The sequence below is a fragment of the Hypanus sabinus genome, chromosome 7 (genome assembly GCF_030144855.1).
Source record: "Hypanus sabinus isolate sHypSab1 chromosome 7, sHypSab1.hap1, whole genome shotgun sequence".
Classification (NCBI taxonomy): domain Eukaryota; kingdom Metazoa; phylum Chordata; class Chondrichthyes; order Myliobatiformes; family Dasyatidae; genus Hypanus; species Hypanus sabinus.
Window position 1 is genome coordinate 100210264 of NC_082712.1, and position 19573 is coordinate 100229836.

The 19573-nt window shown below is 53.9% G+C and overlaps 1 protein-coding gene across 4 annotated transcripts in view; it reads left to right on the top strand.

Annotated features, from left to right (window-relative positions):
- The window catches only part of lrch4 (leucine-rich repeats and calponin homology (CH) domain containing 4), a 71177-nt gene that overhangs the window by 39627 nt on the left and 11977 nt on the right, over window positions 1-19573 (top strand). For 3 of the 4 annotated variants that reach the window (XR_009513251.1, XM_059975306.1, XM_059975305.1), the window contains exons 3-15: window positions 1085-1211; window positions 1947-2052; window positions 2975-3111; window positions 7437-7552; window positions 8827-8923; window positions 9208-9316; window positions 10791-10897; window positions 11744-11784; window positions 12215-12349; window positions 13385-13456; window positions 16701-16743; window positions 16863-16920; window positions 17002-17121. Coding sequence is in view for 2 of the 4 variants with exons in the window: in XM_059975306.1 (XP_059831289.1) it covers window positions 1085-1211; window positions 1947-2052; window positions 2975-3111; window positions 7437-7552; window positions 8827-8923; window positions 9208-9316; window positions 10791-10897; window positions 11744-11784; window positions 12215-12349; window positions 13385-13456; window positions 16701-16743; window positions 16863-16920; window positions 17002-17121 (1268 nt within the window). In the remaining 2 variants the exon portion in view is untranslated. The remainder of the gene's footprint in view (window positions 1-1084; window positions 1212-1946; window positions 2053-2974; window positions 3112-7436; window positions 7553-8826; window positions 8924-9207; window positions 9317-10790; window positions 10898-11743; window positions 11785-12214; window positions 12350-13384; window positions 13457-16700; window positions 16744-16862; window positions 16921-17001; window positions 17122-19573) is intronic. The other variant, XR_009513252.1, reaches the window with a different exon arrangement.

A 19573-nucleotide genomic window follows, 5' to 3' on the forward strand; every position in this document is an offset into this window, starting at 1 on the left:
GCCACAGCTTTTCAGACTTGACAGACAACTTCTGTGCCTGCTCCAGAACAATCACATTGTGATGGTATGGACGAGTGTATTCGTTAGAGTTTGCACATGTTACCAAGTGTGCAAGACACTGACTGCACTTTAGTGTCTGATGGTTCTAAGATTCTAAGTATATTTATTATCAAAGTATGTATGCAGTATACAACCCTGAGATCTGTCTTCCCACAGGCAGTCATGAAACAAGGACACCATTCACAGAAAAACATCAACTTCCCCTGCTCCCCCCACCCCAAAGCAAGAAAAAACAAATCGCGCAAACAGCAACTTAAATCAAAAAAGAGCAGAAAAACAGAATATGAAACACAAAATCTCTAGATTCATTACATCCTTGTCATCTTGCCCAGAATCCTTGAGGAAATACTTTACACCTCTGTCCCATGCTTTATCCTCCCTGCTAGAGAAACACGCCTCCCATATTCACTCTCCCAAGCTTTCGTCATCTTTGCTAAATCTCCCATTGTTGCGAGGAAAGCAATGCCGTAAACAGTCTCTGTGGCTACGCCCTGCTGAGCTGTGAAATCCCTCCGCACCCTCTCCAGGGCTGTCGGGTGGTGGTGACAAAGCTGAGTGTTGTGTTGTACCTCAACAATCACCGCCTGTTGTATCATGTTACCTTCCCACCCTCCCCCACACTTCCCTGCACAACAATTCCTGCATTAGGAGAGGGGGTGGATTCTACTAGGGTTCCTGTCCCCATCACTGCCCAGTGACCCTGGGGTTGGAGGGAATCGGCCAGGGTTCCTGTCCCAAGACTGCCCAGTGACCCTGGGGTTGGAGAGAGGGGATTGGCCAGGGTTCCTGTCCCAAGACTGCCCAGTGACCCTGGGGTTGGAGAGAGGGGATTGGCCAGGGTTCCTGTCCCAAGACTGCCCTTTGACCCTGGGGTTGGAGAGAGGGGATTGGCCAGGGTTCCTGTCCCAAGACTGCTCAGTGACCCTGGGGTTGGAGGGAATCAGCCAGAGTTCCTGATTCTTGTCCTTTGATGTGTGAGTGCAGGAGGAATATTGCAGTTTATTCCTCTGTGCTCTGTCCACAGTCGCTGTCAGCTCTGTGCCTTGCCCGCGTACCTGTGCTGCTTACCCCTGAAGGTGCTCATCGCCAGCAACAACAAACTCTCCTCGCTGCCCACCGACATTGGCTGCTTCCGGCAGCTCAGGGAGCTGGTAAGTTCACCTTGTCTGTGGTCCCCCTGGGGGAGGGGCTGCCGTCCTCGTGTTGTGTCCCCAGCCTTGGTCAACAGAGAGCAAAGAGTGGTGTGATGTTCGTGGGTTGTTCAGAAACCTGATGGCAGAGGGGAAGAAACTGTTCTAAAACTTTGACTGTTTGTCCTCTCCGGATGGCATGTCCCGGGTGATGGGGGTCCTTGATGATCGATGCCGCTGTCTTGAGGCATTGCCTCTTTGAAGATGTCCTGGATAATGGGGGGCCCGTGCCCACGATGGAGCTGACTGAGTTTTCAACCCTCTGCAGCTTTTTCCAGTCCTGCACTGTGGAGCCTCTGTACAATGATTCAGCAAGTCAGAATGCTCCCTGAGGCACAGCTGCAGAAGTTTGCTGGCCAAACCAAATCTCCTCAAGCTCCCAATGAAGTACAGCCACTGTATAGGCTAAGCCCATCATCAGAGATGGCGACAGGCAGGCACTCCTGATCCCACGATGAGGATTAGTGTGTGGTCCTTCAACTTTCCCTTCCTGAGGTCTGCCGTCAGTGGTACTGGTGTTGAGTGAGAGGTAGTTTGTTGTGACCCCCACCCCCCTACCTGTAGACCCTGCCCCTGTGCTCACCACCTCACTGGATCACATCCCCTGAGTGAAGGGGGAGGGCAGTTTCTCTGGGCGGTCTTTGTCGGTGTAATCGATGTACTCTCTTTTCCCCCAACCCCCACCACTGGCCCCAGGACGTGAGCTGTAACGAGATCCAGAGGCTCCCTCCAGAGATCGGGAACCTGGAGTCACTGCGGGACCTGAACGTAAGAAGGAACCAGCTGGACCGACTACCAGAGGGTGAGTCACCACACCAGCCATGCCCCACATCCTTCTCCCCCAACCCCTCCCATCCCTGTACTTGCTTCCTTCACCTTCCCCACCCCCAAAAGCACATCGCCTGCGGGAGGTGCAGGAGCAACAGGCACCCCTCCCCTGGCAGAGCCCATCGCAGGGCCCCGGTCATGACCACTACAGAGTGCCACAGTGGCTCTGCCCCTCTCCACAGCTAGATCCCACACCCGACAGTGACAGGAGAGCCAGGTCAGCCGAGACACAGGTGATTGGTGTGATAATGCCCAATGCGGTCCACCCCACAGTGGTGAATGGGCACTCAGACAGCCCTGATGAGGAATTCCTCAGGAGATTCTCCCCTCCCAATGATGTTTCCAGAGGGATTTGAATCTGCAACTCGTGCCTCTGGCACCAGAGAGTTGTCCCAGCTGCACCCAGTCAGTGCCTGCATGGTGTGGTGCATATGGGTGACAGCATGTGGATCATACACTGACATGGACAGAGACACAGCCCCGAGTCTGTGGGCTTATTGGTGGTGGGGGGGCAGGGTATTCCAGGACACAGAGGGTGGGCTTCTCTGTCCTGTCATCCAGTCGAAGAGGTCCAGGGACATCAGATCTGTCTGTGGACTAGAGTCCATGCATTGACCAGGCTGGCAGGAGAGCGGGCCAGCTTGTGACAAACCGCTATAGGACCGAAACAAGCCCTTTGGCCCAACTCGTCTGTGCCAAACTCTTTTTCTCCCTAGTACCTGGAACGAAACTCTCCATACACTTCCCATCCAAATGCCCTGCAGGGTGGGGAGAGTTCACCCAGTAGGCACCAGATTCCCACCCACAGTCCATCGATGTGGATTCCACTCATACTGTTCGGAATGCCAGTGGGATAGGTCAGATCTAATGTCCCCTCTTTCTCTCTTTCCACACAGAAATCGCAGAGCTGCCCCTTGTTCGACTTGATTTCTCCTGTAATAAGGTCACACACATTCCTGTTTGCTACCGACACCTTCGGCATCTGCAGACGATCTTACTAGACAACAACCCGTTACAGTCCCCACCTGCACAGGTAACCAGCGCCAGGCTTCATGTGTCACCAGTGTCTGACCCCGGGAGTGTGTGATGGGACGGTGTGGAGGGAGATTCACTCTGTGTCTGACCCCGGGAGTGTGTGATGGGACGGTGTGGAGGGAGATTCACTCTGTGTCTGACCCTGGGGGTGTGTGATGGGACGGTGTGGAGGGAGATTCACTCTGTGTCTGACCCCGGGAGTGTGAGATGGGACAGTGTGGAGGGAGATTCATTCTGTGTCTGACCCCGGGAGTGTGTGATGGGACGGTGTGGAGGGAGATTCATTCTGTGTCTGACCCCGGGAGTGTGTGATGGGACGGTGTGGAGGGAGTTTCACTCTGTGTCTGGCCCCGAGTGTGTGATGGGACTGTGTGGAGGGAGCTTCGCTCTGTGTCTGACCCTGGGAGTGTGCGATGGGACGGTGTGGATGGAGATTCACTCTGTGTCTGACCCCGGGAGTGTGTGATGGGACGGTGTGGAGGGAGATTCACTCTGTGTCTGACTCTGGGAGTGTGTGATGGGACAGTGTGGAGGGAGATTCACTCTCAGTCTGACCCTGGGACTGTGTGATGGGACAGTGTGGAGGGAGATTCACTCTGTGTCTGACTCCAGGAGTGTGTGATGGGACGGTGTGGAGGGAGATTCACTCTGTGTCTGACCCTGGGACTGTGTGATGGGACAGTGTGGAGGGAGATTCACTCTGTGTCTGACCCTGGGACTGTGTGATGGGACAGTGTGGAGGGAGATTCACTCTGTGTCTGACCCCGGGAGTGTGTGATGGGACAGTGTGGAGGGAGATTCACTCTGTGTCTGACCCCGGGGGTGTGTGATGGGACGGTGTGGAGGGAGATTCACTCTGTGTCTGACCCTGGGACTGTGTGATGGGACGGTGTGGAGGGAGATTCACTCTGTGTCTGACCCTGGGACTGTGTGATGGGACGGTGTGGAGGGAGATTCACTCTGTGTCTGACACTGGGAGTGTGTGATGGGACAGTGTGGAGGGAGATTCACTCTGTGTCTGACCCCGGGAGTGTGAGATGGGACAGTATGGAGGGAGGTTCACTCTGTGTCTGACCCTGGGAGTGTGTGGTGGGATGGTATGGAGGAAGATTCACTCTGTGTCTGACCCCGGGAGTGTGTGATGGGACGGTGTGGAGGGAGATTCACTCTGTGTCTGACCCTGGGACTGTGTGATGGGACAGTGTGGAGGGAGATTCACTCTGTGTCTGACCCCGGGAGTGTGTGATGGGACGGTGTGGAGGGAGGGTCACTCTGTGTCTGACCCCGGGAGTGTGTGATGGGACAGTGTGGAGGGAGATTCACTCTGTGTCTGTTCCCGGGAATGTGTGGTGGGACAGTGTGGTAGGAGCTGTGCTCTGTCTCACCCCGGGAGTGAATGTTGGGAGCTGTGCTCTTTATCCTGAAGAGTGCAGCACAATGTTCTGCTGACCTGTATACACCCAGTCCACAACAACAAAACCCTTCCCTCCTACACAGCCCATAACCTTAGCCATGGTTCATATGTCTGTTTCAGACTCTTCAATCTCTCTCTTGTATCAGATTCTACTACCGTCTTTGGCAAAGCGTTCTATGCACTCACCACTCTGTGTTAAACAAAACTAGCATCTCGCCAAAATTCACCTGAAGCAGATGTCCTCTGTTATTGGCCATCAACACCCAGGAAGTCTCAGCCTGTCCACTCTATGCCTCCTATAGTTTTGTACATCTCTTTCAATACTCCTCTCATCTGCCAAAGGCAAAAGTCCCTGGTTACTCATCCTATCCTCATAGGACGTGCTCTCGAATCCAGGCAGCATCCTGGTACATCTCCTCTGCACCCTCTCTAAATCCTTCAGATCCTTCAGTGACATGAACAGAACTGGATGCAATTCTCCATGTGGCCTAACAGGGTCTGATAGAGACGGAACCCTACCTCACTGCTTCTGAGGTCAGTCCCTTGACGATGAAGGACAAAACTCCATACACCCTGGCCAACCGAGCAACCTGTAGCAACTTTGAAGGACCCTAAGATCCATCTGTTCTTCCACACTAAGAATCTTGCCATTAACCTCATGTTCTGCCTTTAAACTCAATGTTGTGAAGCAGGAGGTTCCCACCCTGAGGACACCTTGCATTATGGTTTTTGGTCCATGGTATAAGGAAGGTTGGGAACCGTTGCTCTAAAGTGAATCACTTCACACTTTCCGAGAGTGAACTCCATCTCTGCCCAGTTCTGCATCATTTCTATGCCCTTTTTAAATCTGTCAACCATCCACATTTCCAACACTTGAAGCATCTGCAAACTTATCCCTCTCCCTTCCACTTCATCTGTCATTTATACAAATCACAAAGAGTAGTGGTGCCAGAACAGTGAAACGCCACAGATCACCAACTCCCAGGCAGAATACATTCTATCTTCTACCACTCTCTGCCTTCTGTGGACAAGTCGGTTCTGAATCCAAACTGCCATGTTTCCCTGCGTCCCCTGCCTCATGACTTTCTACATGGGGACCGTGTCCAATGCCTGACTAAAATCCATATGACCACTTGACATTAATTTGTTATATCACCTCCTAGAAAACTCAGTTAGACTTCGGAGGCATGATCTGCCCCTCACAAAGCCATGCCAACTGTCCCTAATCAGACAATACTTCTCCAAATGCTCATAAAACCCATTTCTGAATCCTCTCCAATAGGTTGCCTACTGCTGAAGTAAGGTTCACTGGTCTATGAGTCCAAAGAATTTCCCTGTAATCTTTCTTAAACAAGGGAACAACATTTTCTACCCTGCAATTCTCTGGTACTACTCCTGTGGGCAGTGAGGAAGCAAAGGTCTTTACCCAGGGGGCAGCAGTCTCTTTTCTCACTTCCCGCAGTATCACGTCCAGTCCCAGGGTCCTAGTCCTGATGAAGGGTCTCAGCCCAAAACGTCTTTTCCATAGACGCAGCCTGGCCTGCTGTGTTCTTCCAGCATTTTGTGTGTGTTACCTTGATTTCCAGCACCTGCAGATTTTCCCTTGTTTGTGACTTTCCTATCCTAATGTTTTCTCAAAAGTTCTAACACATTCTCTTCACGCTGCTATCTTCCAGTGTATCAGTTTGTTCTATGCTGACCCGACATTCATCAGGGTCCCTCTCACTGGTAGGAAAGTACTGAAGTATTCATCAAGGATGTCCCCTTCCTTCCATCTCCATCTCCAATCACCTTTTCTCCCCAGTCAACCCTACCTTGACTCTCGTCGTCACCCTGTTCTTTGTGGACACCTTGAGACTTGTTTTAATCTTGCCTGCCAAGAGCTTTCAATGCTTCTTCTAGTCCATTCTTCAGCTCCTTCCTGGCGACCTTGTAACAATAGATCCCTGTCTAATCCTTGCTTCTTAAACCTTAAATATGCTTTGTCTTCCTCTTGAGCAGTCCTTGCCAGCCATAGCTCCTTCACCCTACCATCCTTTCCCTGCCTATCCAGAACCCCATGCAAATGCTCCCTGAACAAGCTCCACATTTCTGTCATACATTTCCCTGATCACACCTATTCGCAGTTAACACTACCAATGTTCTCATAACTTACCCTTACAGCACCCTAACTTACCCTTGCCCCGGTTAAATACTTCCCATGCCTTCTGCTCCTACCCCTGTCGGAGGCTATGCTGAATGTGAGGCAACTGCAGACTCTCCACTGAGGTCCTGCTTTCAGCTTCATAGCTGTCCCCTATTTGTCTTTTCCTATCCATGTCTTTGTACCAATGTGAATCACAACTTCTGTCTGCTAACCCTCACCCTCACCCAGCAGGCAACATTCCACCCGGAGTCTCTTTCACGACCACAGAATCTCCTCCGGTAACAACTGAATCCCTTTCACCCTTTTCTCCCCGCTTCCTTTCCGAGCCGGATTCAGTGCCTGAGAGCTGGTCAATGTGATTTTCCACTGGTGGGCCATCTCCCCCCTAACAGTATCCAAAGTGTTGTACCCGTTATTGAGGGGAACAGCCACAGAGGTACTTGGCACTGTCCACCGATTCCCTTTCCCTCTCTTGACAGTCACCCAGTTACCTGCCTCCTGCAGCCGAAGTGTGACTGCTCCCCTTGTAAGTCACACAAAATGCTGGAGGAGCTCAGCAGGTCTGGCAGCATCTGTGGAGGGGAACGAACAGGCTAAGCCTGATGAACTGTTCATTCCCTTCCATAGGCGCTGCCTGACCTGTTGGGTTCCTCCAGCATTTTGTGTGTGTGCTCAAGGCTTCCAGCATCTGCCAAATCTGTTGACTTTATTATTACCCCTTGTAAGTTAATGATGTGTGTAAAGCTCCTCTGATGTCTTTCAGGTCTGCACTAAAGGAAAGATCCATATATTTAAATACTTGAACATCGAAGCATGTAAAATTGTGCCGGACCTGTCCGATTTGGATCGAGCCATGCGCCCCCCAGGTTTCAGCTCCAGGTGAGGGTAGGCTCCTGATCGGGGCTCGGGAATGGATATATGGAGGGGAGGGGTGCTTGTTCTCTTCAAAAACATGGACAGCAAAAAGCAGGCTGTAAGTATAATTGGCTGACAAGGTGAAGGAAAATCACAAGAGATTTTAGGATGGGAGAAACTAGGAAGAGAGTGGAACCTGAATCCGGTTTATTGTCTCTGACACACAGTCAGTCACGTGGCAGCCTAATGACACACGCATCACATTAATAAGTTGCAAAAATATAAATACTGCAAAAGAGGAAGTGTACATGAACTGAAGGCAGAGAGGAAGAAGCCATTCCTGAAGTGTTGCTGTTGGGTTTTCGGGCTCCTGTGCCACCTCCCTGATGGTAGTTTTGAGAAGGGAGCATGTCCTCAGTGGTGAGGGTCCTGCACAGTGGATGCTGCTTTCTTGAGGCATCGTCTTTTCAAGATGGCCTCAGTGATGGGGAGGGTTGTGTCTATGATGACTCTGCAACCCTCTGAAGCTTCTCATCCTGTGCATTGGCACTTCCATACCAAGCAGTGATGTAACCAGGCAGAATATGCTCTCCACTGTAGAAATTTGTTGGAGTCCTTGATGACATACCAAGTCTCCTCAAATACCCAATGAAGTATAGCTGCTGATGTGCCTTTGTAATTGCATCAATAAGTTGGGCCCAGAATAGATCCTCAGAGATGTTGGCACCCAAGAAATGAAACTGGTCACTCTTTCCACTGTTGATCCTAGATGAGAACTGGTGCGTGTTCCTACGCCTTACCCTTCCTAAAGTCTACAGTCAATTCCTTGGTCTTGCTGACATCGAGTGCATGGACATTATTGTGAACCTGCTCAACCAGCTGATCAACCTCAATCCTGTACGTCTCCCCGTCACCATCTGAGATTCTGCCAACGTTGGCGAATTTGTAGATGGCATTTGAGCTGGGAGTACAGGGAGTAGAGCAGTGGGTGAGCACGCGCACTGGTGTTGATTGTCAGCAAGGGGGAGAAGGTATTTCTGACCCACAGTGACGGTGCTCCCCATCAAGATAGTCAAGGATTCAGTTGTGGAGGGAAGCACAGAGGCTCAGGTTGTGAAGGGTTATGGAGGGCAGCAGGGCCAGAAGGGGAATGAGACTGAGCCAGACGAGGTCACCTCGTGAGTATTTACCCAGAACATGACTGGGGGATGGGGGTTCCTCCCTCTGTGCCTGCAGCCTGTTGGACGAGCTGTGAATCTCCCCCAACCCCTGGTCTGACTCCTGCCCTGTGCCCACAGCCTGTCGGATGAGATTTGCCCCAGTCGTCAGCCCAGTGGCCTGGACTCGGGATTCCACAGCGTGGACAGCGGCAGCAAGCGGTGGTCTGGCAACGAGGTGAGTGAGTCTGCCCATGCACAGACACGAAGCTGGTTAGGGTGGTGGGGAGGTGGGGGAGTCGGGCCATCTGCAGGAAGGGGGGCATGTGGGACTGCTCAGGAATTTCCCCCGGCCCTCTGGAGAGGGAAGGTGTGTCTGTGTCACAGTGTTGGCCACTGTATCTACTTCCCGCTTTGTCTACACGGGTTATGGGTTACAGCAGGCGGGGCGCCGTGCGCGGGTCTCCGGCTGCATTGGGGTGCCGTGCTCTCTGGTATCTCACGGATCACATCCCTCCACAGTTGACGGACGAGTTTTCGGACCTGTCCCTGCGGATGGGGGAGTTTTCCCGGGAGCAAAGACTGCTGAGGGAGAGCCAGCCCACCCGCCGCATGGAAAATGGCACAACAGGTGGGTGCGTCTCCGCGTGCTATTTGACCATCAGTGCTGGTAGCACTGAGTTCTCTGTTCTACTCCATTCCCCTTGTCCCCTTGTAGTTATGTGATGGAGGTGGCAGAGTGAGACCATTGCTTCTCATCCATTCCCCTGGGCACCCACCCTGCTTACCTGGGACCACCACCTTATTTCTCAAACCATCTCTGGGGAGCATTGGACCAGGACACAGCTGGTAGAAGCAAGACCCAGGTCAATCCTGGCCTTCCACACTGTCTGTGTGGGTCCCTCATTAACTGAGCCCTGGTTAAACCCAGCCCCATCAATGCCGGCTCGGGGGAGTACAGCTGACGTTGACCGCAAGAATGTGTCAGGGGGTTGGGTCCTATCCTGGTTCTGATAGACGGGAGCCGGGGGTGGGGGGAACTGGGCCTTTCTCCTCGAAACTGGGAAGGTTGGACACATTGTCACTGCTGTCTCTGTCCAGGCACCTCCTGTGCTGAGGGAGAGTTGGCGACACAGTGGTGCAGCGGGTAGTGTTGCTGTCTCATTGCTCTGAGCTCCACACTGTCTGTTGAGAGTTTACCTGCTGTCCTTGTCACCGCCCGCGCTTCCCCGGGGGAGGGGGGGCTCTGCTTCCCTCCCATGTTCCAACAACGTGTGCATCGGTGAGTTAGTTGGGCTGTAAATCACTCCCCTGTGTGTGGCTGAGTGACAGAATGGGGGGGGGGGGGGGGAGCTCAGTGGGTATATGGGAGAGAATAAAATGGGGATTGGTGTTAAGTTGTTGGTCAGTATAGACTTGATGGATTGAAAGGCCTGTTCCTGTGCTAGTCCTCTCTAAGACTGACTATCCTGTCTCTCCATGCATTCAGTAAGAATTGCATCCACTCCTCCTTCCTGGAGTCCAGTTGGGTCCCAGCCCCTGACTAGCTTGTTTATCCCGATGATCCAGTGTGAATTCCTCACACACTCTGAGTCGGTCCTGGTGAGGGGTTCCAGCCGAAACCTCGACTATTTATTCTCCACCATTGACACCGCCTGGCCTTCCGAGTTCCTCCAGTATCTTGAGTGTGTTGCTCTGGATTTCCAGCATTTGCTGAATCTCTTGTGTGTCCGAGTTAGTCCTGCCCCTTACAAGGATGGGGGTCATCCCTCTACCTGGATTTCCTCTTCTTTCCCACCCCCCCCCCCCACTACAGACTCACCTCCCCATTAATGTGTGTGAGGGCAGATTACCGGGAATGCCATTGTCCCAGGCTCCGGATGTCTCTGGAATCCAATGAATCGCGACTCGGTCTGCACACCTTGTCTCCACCCACTGGTGTAACTCTTCCTACACCCCCACTTAATCTCACTGTAGTTGGGATCCTGTGACTATGTAGAGCCCCCCCCCCAAGTGCTGGGTGGTCTCTCTCTCCCCCGCCCCCCCCCCCCCCATTCTGTGTGGCCGGCCTCCAACCGCTGATCGTGCCTCCTCTCCTACTGCAGGGGACCAGGACTTCGACTTCATCATCGACAGCAGTTTGAATGGAGAGGGGGAGGAGGTGAGACGAGATCAGTCCACCCCACGAAACTGCCACACGCACACACACCAGGTGAGTCCCCACTCAACAGTTGGGTGGGGGGGGCAAGAGATGGAAAGGGTGTCTGCAGACTGCAGGACCTCTTTTTCCGACAGCATGGCAGCTGGAACCGTGGGCATCCCAGAGCATCGATCATCCAAACGTTATGTGGTTGCTGTACTCCAGGTATGGGTGGCAGAGTGCAGATGCTTCTCTACCAATGGTGCTCCGTCCCTCTACTTGGGCAAGGTGGAGCACCTGTTTAGCCCCCAATCAGGGTCACGTGAAGCCATGAGGGCAGGTGGTGGATGGTCGTACAAGTAGCTGGTGCAGATCACAAGTACAGGTTACATGAAGAGTATTGATAACGGTCTTGTAAAGACACTGCTCAGAAGATAACAATGGCAAACCACTTGTGTAGAGAAATTTACCATGAACGATCAGGGTCATGGAAAGTCCATGACCGCCCACGTCATACAACTCCATACATAATGAACCATCGATACTGTCGCTGATATTATTGTCAGAAGGAGCAAGATAGCAAAATGCTTGTCTGCGTACCGTCCATCCAGATCAGATCATTACCCAGAGCATTGGGGCAGAACAAGGTAAAGCAATACCAGAGTGCAGAATAAAGTTTAACAGTTACTGAGAGAGTGCAGCGCAGGTAAACCATCAAGATCGTAATGAGGCAGATTGTGAGGTCAAGAGAGGATCAGTGAGAAGAGGCGGGATTGGGTGACCCTGGTGGAGGGGGCAGATAAGGGTCTCTACCCTCTCCCCATCCATATGAAGTTTTTCACTCCCCCATTATCCCTTCCACTCTCCCTACACCCCTCTTCCACTCACCCCCCCTCACTGCCTCTGCTTCTCCTCCAGGACCAGGACAAGGTGCTGAGCCAGAACAGCCCGGACAAAGGGTAAGTTTGTGTAGGGGGGTGGGGGTGGTCAGAGAGAGTGAATTGGAAGTTGTTGTATGGGAGGCCACTCTGCCACTGAGTCTGCTATCCCTCTCCAGTGGAGAGCACAGAACTATGAACCTTCGTTTCACCCCCACCCCCTGGAACGCTACCTTCCCTTACCCCCCCCCCCACAGAATCCATTACACAGACGGTTCCAACCCAACCCCACCGTAGGGGAAAAGGGTTTCAGATTCCCTCTCCCACCCATTGAGTGGCCCCCTGTCCCATTTCAGCTGCTCTCCCCCTTACCGCTACTTATCAATGGCTACTCATGGCCCTGGTTCCAGGCTAGCCTCCTGGGCTTGTTGGGACCCAGTATTGAGGGGCGGCGGGGGTGGGCACAACTGCTGGATCTCACCTCCAACCCCTGTGTCTGTGCTCACTGCAGGCCGAGTGAGGAGTGGTCTGGAGCCCGGACCGAGGGGTCCCGGGACGGTGAGGAGCGGCGGAGACCAGAGACCCTGCAGATCTGGCAGGAGCGGGAGAAGCAAAACCAACACCGGCCCGCTGAGCGCCACGACAGGTCAGTGAGAGGGGGGTGGGTCAGTGGGGGTTAGTGAGGGACGGTGGGGTCAGTGAGAGGGGGGTGGGTCAGTGGGTCAGTGAGATGGGGGTGGGTCAGTGGGGGCCAGTGAGGGACGGTGGGGTCAGTGAGAGAGGGGGTGGGTCAGTGGGGGCCAGTGAGGGGGGTCAGTGAGGGATGGTGGGGTCAGTGAGAGGGGGGTGTGTCAGTGGGGGCCAGTGAGGGGGGTCAGTGAGAGGGGGATGGGTCAGTGGGGTCTGTGAGAGGGGGGTGGGTCAGTGGGGGCCAGTGAGGGGGGTCAGTGAGAGGGGGGTGGGTCAGTGGAGGCCAGTGAGGGGGGTCAGTGAGGGACAGTGGGGTCAGTGAGAGGGGGGTGGGTCAGTGGGGGCCAGTGAGATGGGGGTGGATCAGTGAGGGGCCCACCCCCACTCACCCCCTCCCCCCACCCTCTCCCCTCACTCACCCCCACCTTCCCCTCATCTGACAGACCTCCTGCCCAGCAGACCACATCGCGCCCCACCCCCACCACCAACCTCCCTCCCCATCACCTATCCCCACCCTCCCCCTCCCCTCATCTGACAGATCTCCTCACTCCTCCTCCCCCACCACCTAACCCCTCCTCCCTCCGGAATCTGCTCCCACCGCCGTTCCAGGCAGTGCATTCACACCCACAATTCACTGAAGAAACCTTCCCCTTTACCCTCTAGTTCTACTGACCCCCCCCCTTCACTCCAAATCATCTGGGCACCCTCCCTCCTGCCTCCCCCTCACTCACTCCATCTAAACCTTTCCTGCTTCCCCGTTGAAACGCTCCCACCCTGTGAACCTATTCTGAGCGAGCAGCCACCGGCTCCCAGTGTCCTGCAGAACTGAACCCCTCGTCTCTGGCACCCTCTTCACCCCCACCCCACCTCTTCCAGACCCTTTGTAACCCAGTCAACTCCCCTCTCTCCCCCCCTTCCCCTCTTCCGGTTGGGGAGAGCATCCTTCTGGCAGGGAGGAGGGATCACTGACTGATGCTGTTTGTTTTCCCAGGGGGGCAAGTATCAGCTCCACGGGGAAACTCTCCACCACACAGAGTGAGCTTGGCAGCAGAACCAGCACTGGGTGAGTGGTGGGGGTGGGGGGTGCTACCCCGTCTCCAGCTTCTCGTCACCCCGCCTCAGGATCAGGGCTGAGACGTCCCGTGTCCTCACAGCCTGCACCCAACATTATCAATTTCCCCTACCCCCTCAGTGGGAAACAACCTCTCCCTGCTCCTTACTTCCCACATCACCCTGTCCATCCTGTTCCAGCAAGCTCACCCTCCAACTCTATCAGATATGTTTATTTCTCAGACATAGTCAAAATATACAGTGAACTACATTGTTTCTATCACGACCAACACAGTCCAAGGTTGTGCTGGTGGCAGCCCACAGTTGTCGCCCACAACTTACCAGCCCCAACTCGAACTCGCCCACAGCCCCAACTCGAACTCGCCCGCAACTTACCAGCCCCAACTCGAACTCGCCCACAACTTACCAGCCCCAACTCGAACTCGCCCACAACTCAGTAGCCCCATCTCGAACTCGCCCACAGCCCCAACTCGAACTCGCCCACAACTTACCAGCCCCAACTCGAACTCGCCCACAACTCAGTAGCCCCAACTCGAACTCGCCCACAACTCAGTAGCCCCATCTCGAACTCGCCCACAACTTACCAGCCCCAACTCAAACTCGCCCACAACTTACCAGCCCCAACTCGAACTCGCCCACAACTTACCAGCCCCAACTCGAACTCGCCCGCAACTTACCAGCCCCAACTCGAACTCGCCCACAACTTACCAGCCCCAACTCGAACTCGCCCGCAACTTACCAGCCCCAACTCGAACTCGCCCGCAACTTACCAGCCCCAACTTGAACTCGCCCGCAACTTACCAGCCCCAACTCGAACTCGCCCACAACTTACCAGCCCCAACTCGAACTCGCCCACAACTTACCAGCCCCAACTCGAACTCGCCCACAACTTACCAGCCCCAACTCGAACTCGCCCACAACTTACCAGCCCCAACTCGAACTCGCCCACAACTCAGTAGCCCCAACTCGCTCGCCCACAACTCAGTAGCCCCAACTCGAACTCGCCCACAACTCAGTAGCCCCAACTCGAACTCGCCCACAACTCAGTAGCCCCAACTCGAACTCGCCCACAACTCAGTAGCCCCAGCTCGAACTCGCCCACAACTTACCAGCCCCAACTCGAACTCGCCCACAACTTACCAGCCCCAACTCGAACTCGCCCACAGCCCCAACTCGAACTCGCCCACAACTTACCAGCCCCAGCTTGAACTCGCCCACAACTTACCAGCCCCAGCTCGAACTCGCCCACAACTTACCAGCCCCAACTCGAACTCGCCCACAACTTACCAGCCCCAACTCGAACTCGCCCACAACTTACCAGCCCCAACTCGAACTCGCCCACAACTCAGTAGCCCCAGCTCGAACTCGCCCACAACTCAGTAGCCCCAGCTCGAACTCGCCCACAACTCAGTAGCCCCAGCTCGAACTCGCCCACAACTCAGTAGCCCCAGCTCGAACTCGCCCACAACTCAGTAGCCCCAGCTCGAACTCGCCCACAACTCAGTAGCCCCAGCTCGAACTCGCCCACAACTCAGTAGCCCCAACTCGAACTCGCCCACAACTCAGTAGCCCCAACTCGAACTCGCCCACAACTCAGTAGCCCCAGCTCGAACTCGCCCACAACTCAGTAGCCCCAGCTCGAACTCGCCCACAACTCAGTAGCCCCAGCTCGAACTCGCCCACAACTCAGTAGCCCCAGCTCGAACTCGCCCACAACTCAGTAGCCCCAGCTCGAACTCGCCCACAACTCAGTAGCCCCAGCTCGAACTCGCCCACAACTCAGTAGCCCCAGCTCGAACTCGCCCACAACTCAGTAGCCCCAGCTCGAACTCGCCCACAACTCAGTAGCCCCAGCTCGAACTCGCCCACAACTCAGTAGCCCCAGCTCGAACTCGCCCACAACTCAGTAGCCCCAGCTCGAACTCGCCCACAACTCAGTAGCCCCAGCTCGAACTCGCCCACAACTCAGTAGCCCCAGCTCAAACTCGCCCACAACTCAGTAGCCCCAGCTCGAACTCGCCCACAACTCAGTAGCCCCAGCTCGAACTCGCCCACAACTCAGTAGCCCCAGCTCGAACTCGCCCACAACTCAGTAGCCCAGCTCGAACTCGCCCACAACTCAGTAGCCCCAGCTCGAACTCGCCCACAACTCAGTAGCCCCAGCTCGAACTCGCCCACAACTCAGTAGCCCCATCTCGAACTCGCCCACAACTTACCAGCCCCAACTCGAACTCGCCCACAACTTACCAGCCCCTGCTCGATCTCGCCCACAGCCCCAACTTGAACTTGTTTGGGCAATGTTGAGTGCTGTCAGCCTTCCAACCTCGTGCAATCGTCACTCTGTCCCAGCCACTGATTCGAGGATTTGCTGGGGGCAGCCTGCAAGTATTGCCTCGCGTTCCAGTGACAACGCAGCATGCCTACGATGTTCAGCAGAACAATACAAACAACAGCCACAAAACAACAAAATATTGATGGAGAGGATGTTTCATATGTTGGGCAAGTCTCGGACCAGATGGCACAGCCTCAGGATAGAGGGGCTTCCTTTTGGAAGAGAGATGAGGGAGAATTTCCTAAGCTGGACAGTGGTGATTATGTGGAATTCGTTGCTACAGGCAGCTGTGGAGACCAAGTCTGTGGATATTTAAGGCAGAGGTTGATAGATTCTTGATTAGTCAGGGCATGAAGGGATATGGTGGGAAGGCAGGAGATTGGGGCTGAGAGGGAAATGGACCAGCCATGATGAAAAGGCAGAGCAGACTAGATGGGCCAAATGGCCTAATTCTGCTCCTGTATCTTCTGGTCTAAAATGAGCCCCTTACCTCCATCACAGCCACACGCCTTCTGGCCTGGTCTTCGTGGCCTTATCAACACTCCCTCCAGATCCCTCCTAATGCAATCAGTCCTCTGACCTGGGACCTGGGCTTTCCTTGGGCCTTTGGCCCATTGCTTCCATGCTAACTGTCGTACCAGATTTGCTCTTTGATATCCACGAGCTCCAGTGCCAGCTCAATGGGAGAGTGTGCAGGCACAGCAGCCTCAGACCCTGGAGCATTGAAGGTTGGAGACTGACAGCACTACCCACTGCCCCGCCCGAGACAGGGCTGGTCTGGGAGACAGTATTGGGAGAGGAGGGGAGGGGGTCCTGAGACTGACAGGGGGTTGCAGGTTTTTTGGAGGGGAGGGTTCAAAGGAGGAAGGGCAGGGAACTAACTGGATCTTTCCGCTCTCTCCAGAGGCTTCATCAGAACCAGCACAGAACCCCCATCTCCGCGGAAGGTAAGGAACACCCCCGTCCACACGCCTGTGTCCTGCTGCTCCCATCACTTCCCCCCCCTCCCCACTTCGACCTCTCCTGTCTCTTCCTCCCACCTTTAACATTTGTGCTGTGTCCACAGGCTGATGTACAGTTATACACGGATGCCTGGAGCGCGGTGACACCAGCCAGTCGACCAGGTGAGGGATCTGCTCCGCTCAGAGTTTCTGACATCCCGGGATGCTCCTGAGGCCCGCCACTCACTTGTAGCTTTTTTACAGACGGTGATCGAGCCCCCCAGCCCAGCTCTGACACCCCAACCAGTGAGTCGGGAGCCCTGCATAAACCCAGCAGCTTCCTCTTCCGATCGTCAACACGCACTAACCTAAGGTCCAGCTCAGGTAGGTCACAGTTTCCCCTCCACCCCCACCCTCCAGGACCTCCCCATCCTCCACCCTCAAATCCACCCACTTCCCACCTTTTGCTCATCCAGTCGTCAACACACACTAACAAAATTCATCTCTCAGTAGCACCCTCAATCACATCTGTCTCCCCGCTCTATCCTCCACATGCACCCCAGCTCAATTCTCCCTTCCTCACCCTCGCCCATCACCTCCAGCTGCTCCCCATGATCTACGTGTGCCAGATCAGCTTTCCCAGGAAAGCAGAGGGTGGTAATAGGTGGGAGCATATTCTCCCTCAAAGTAGCTGACCAGAGGCATTCCACAGGGATTGGTTCTGGGACTTCTGCTCTTTGTGATCTTTATGAATGACTTTGATGAGGAAGTGGAAGGCTGCGTTAGTAAGTTTGCAGGCAACATGAAGGTTGGTGGGTAGTGGAGAGGGGAGAACTTTGCAATGGGCTGAGAAATGGCAGATGGGTTCAACCAAGAAAAGAGTGGAGGGCAAACTGGAGGGCAGAATGCAGGTTAATGACATGGTTCTTAGCAGTGTGGAGGAACAGAGGGGCTGTTGTGAATCTTGTCCTTACATTCCTCACAGTTGATAGCGACACACAGTGCTGGAGGAACTCAGCAGGCCAGGCAGCATCTATGAAAATTAATGAACAGCTGACATTGTGGGCTGACTCCCTTCTGATAGGATTGTTAAGAAGGCAAATGGCAAGTAGTTGGGTGATTGAGTTCAATCTCTGCGAGGTAAGTTCGCACTGTACAAAACCCTGGTTAGACCACACTTGTGTCTTGTGTTTGGTTCTGGTGGCTCATTGCAGGAAGGATGTGGAAGTTTTACAGAGGATGCAGAGGAGATCTACCAGGGTGCTGCCAGGGTTGGGGAGTCTGTCTTATGAGGGAGGGTTGATCGAGCCGGGGTCTCTGTGAAGTGAAGGAGGGTGAGAGGTGATTTGATAGAGGTGTGTATGATGAGAAGCATTGGAAGATTGAAAAGCTAGTAAATTTTTCCCAGGGCAGAAATGGCTGATATGAGGGGACATAATTTTTAAGGTGAATGGAAGAAAGTATGGAAGGGGATGTCAGAGGTAGGTGTGTTTTTTTACAGAGAGTGGTGTGTGTGGATCACACTGTCAGGGTGGTGGTAGAGACAGACATTTACACAGTGTTGTGTGTGGAACACACTGTCAGGGTGGTGGTAGAGACGGACATTTACACAGTGGTGTGTGTGGAACACACTGTCAGGGTGGTGGTAGAGACAGACATTTACACAGTGGTGTTTGTCTGGAAGACACTGTCAGGGTGGTGGTAGAGACGGACATTTACACAATGGTGTGTGTGTGGATCACACTGTCAGGGTGGTGGTAGAGACAGACATTTACACAGTGTTGTGTGGAACACACTGTCAGGGTGGTGGTAGAGACGGACATTTACACAGTGTTGTGTGTGGAACACACTGTCAGGGTGGTGGTAGAGACGGACATTTACACAGTGGTGTGTGTGGAACACACTGTCAGGGTGGTGGTAGAGACAGACATTTACACAGTGGTGTGTGTCTGGAAGACACTGTCAGGGTGGTGGTAGAGACAGACATTTACACAGTGGTGTGTGTGTGGAACACACTGTCAGGGTGGTGGTAGAGACAGACATTTACACAGTGGTGTGTCTGGATCACACTGTCAGGGTGGTGGTAGAGACAGGGACATTTACACAGTGGTGTGTGTGTGGAACACACTGTCAGGGTGGTGGTAGAGACAGACATTTAACAGTGGTGTGTGTGTGGAACACACTGTCAGGGTGGTGGTAGAGACAGGGACATTTACACAGTGGTGTGTGTGTGGAACACACTGTCAGGGTGGTGGTAGAGACAGGGACATTTACACAGTGGTGTGTGTGTGGAACACACTGTCAGGGTGGTAGTAGAGACAGACATTTGCACAGCGGTGTGTGTGTGGAACACACTGTCAGGGTGGTGGTAGAGACAGACATTTGCACAGTGGTGTGTGTGTGGAACACACTGTCAGGGTGGTTGTAGAGACAGACATTTACAGAGTGGTGTGTGTGGAACACACTGTCAGGGTGGTGGTAGAGACAGGGACATTTACACAGTGGTGTGTGTGTGGAACACACTGTCAGGGTGGTGGTAGAGACGGACATTTAACAGTGGTGTGTCTGGAACACACTGTCAGGGTGGTGGTAGAGACAGACATTTACACAGTGGTGTGTGTGTGGAACACACTGTCAGGGTGGTGGTAGAGACGGACATTTACACAGTGGTGTGTGTGTGGAACACACTGTCAGGGTGGTGGTAGAGACGGACATTTAACAGTGGTGTGTCTGGAACACACTGTCAGGGTGGTGGTAGAGACGGACATTTACACAGTGGTGTGTGTGGAACACACTGTCAGGGTGGTGGTAGAGACAGACATTTACACAGTGGTGT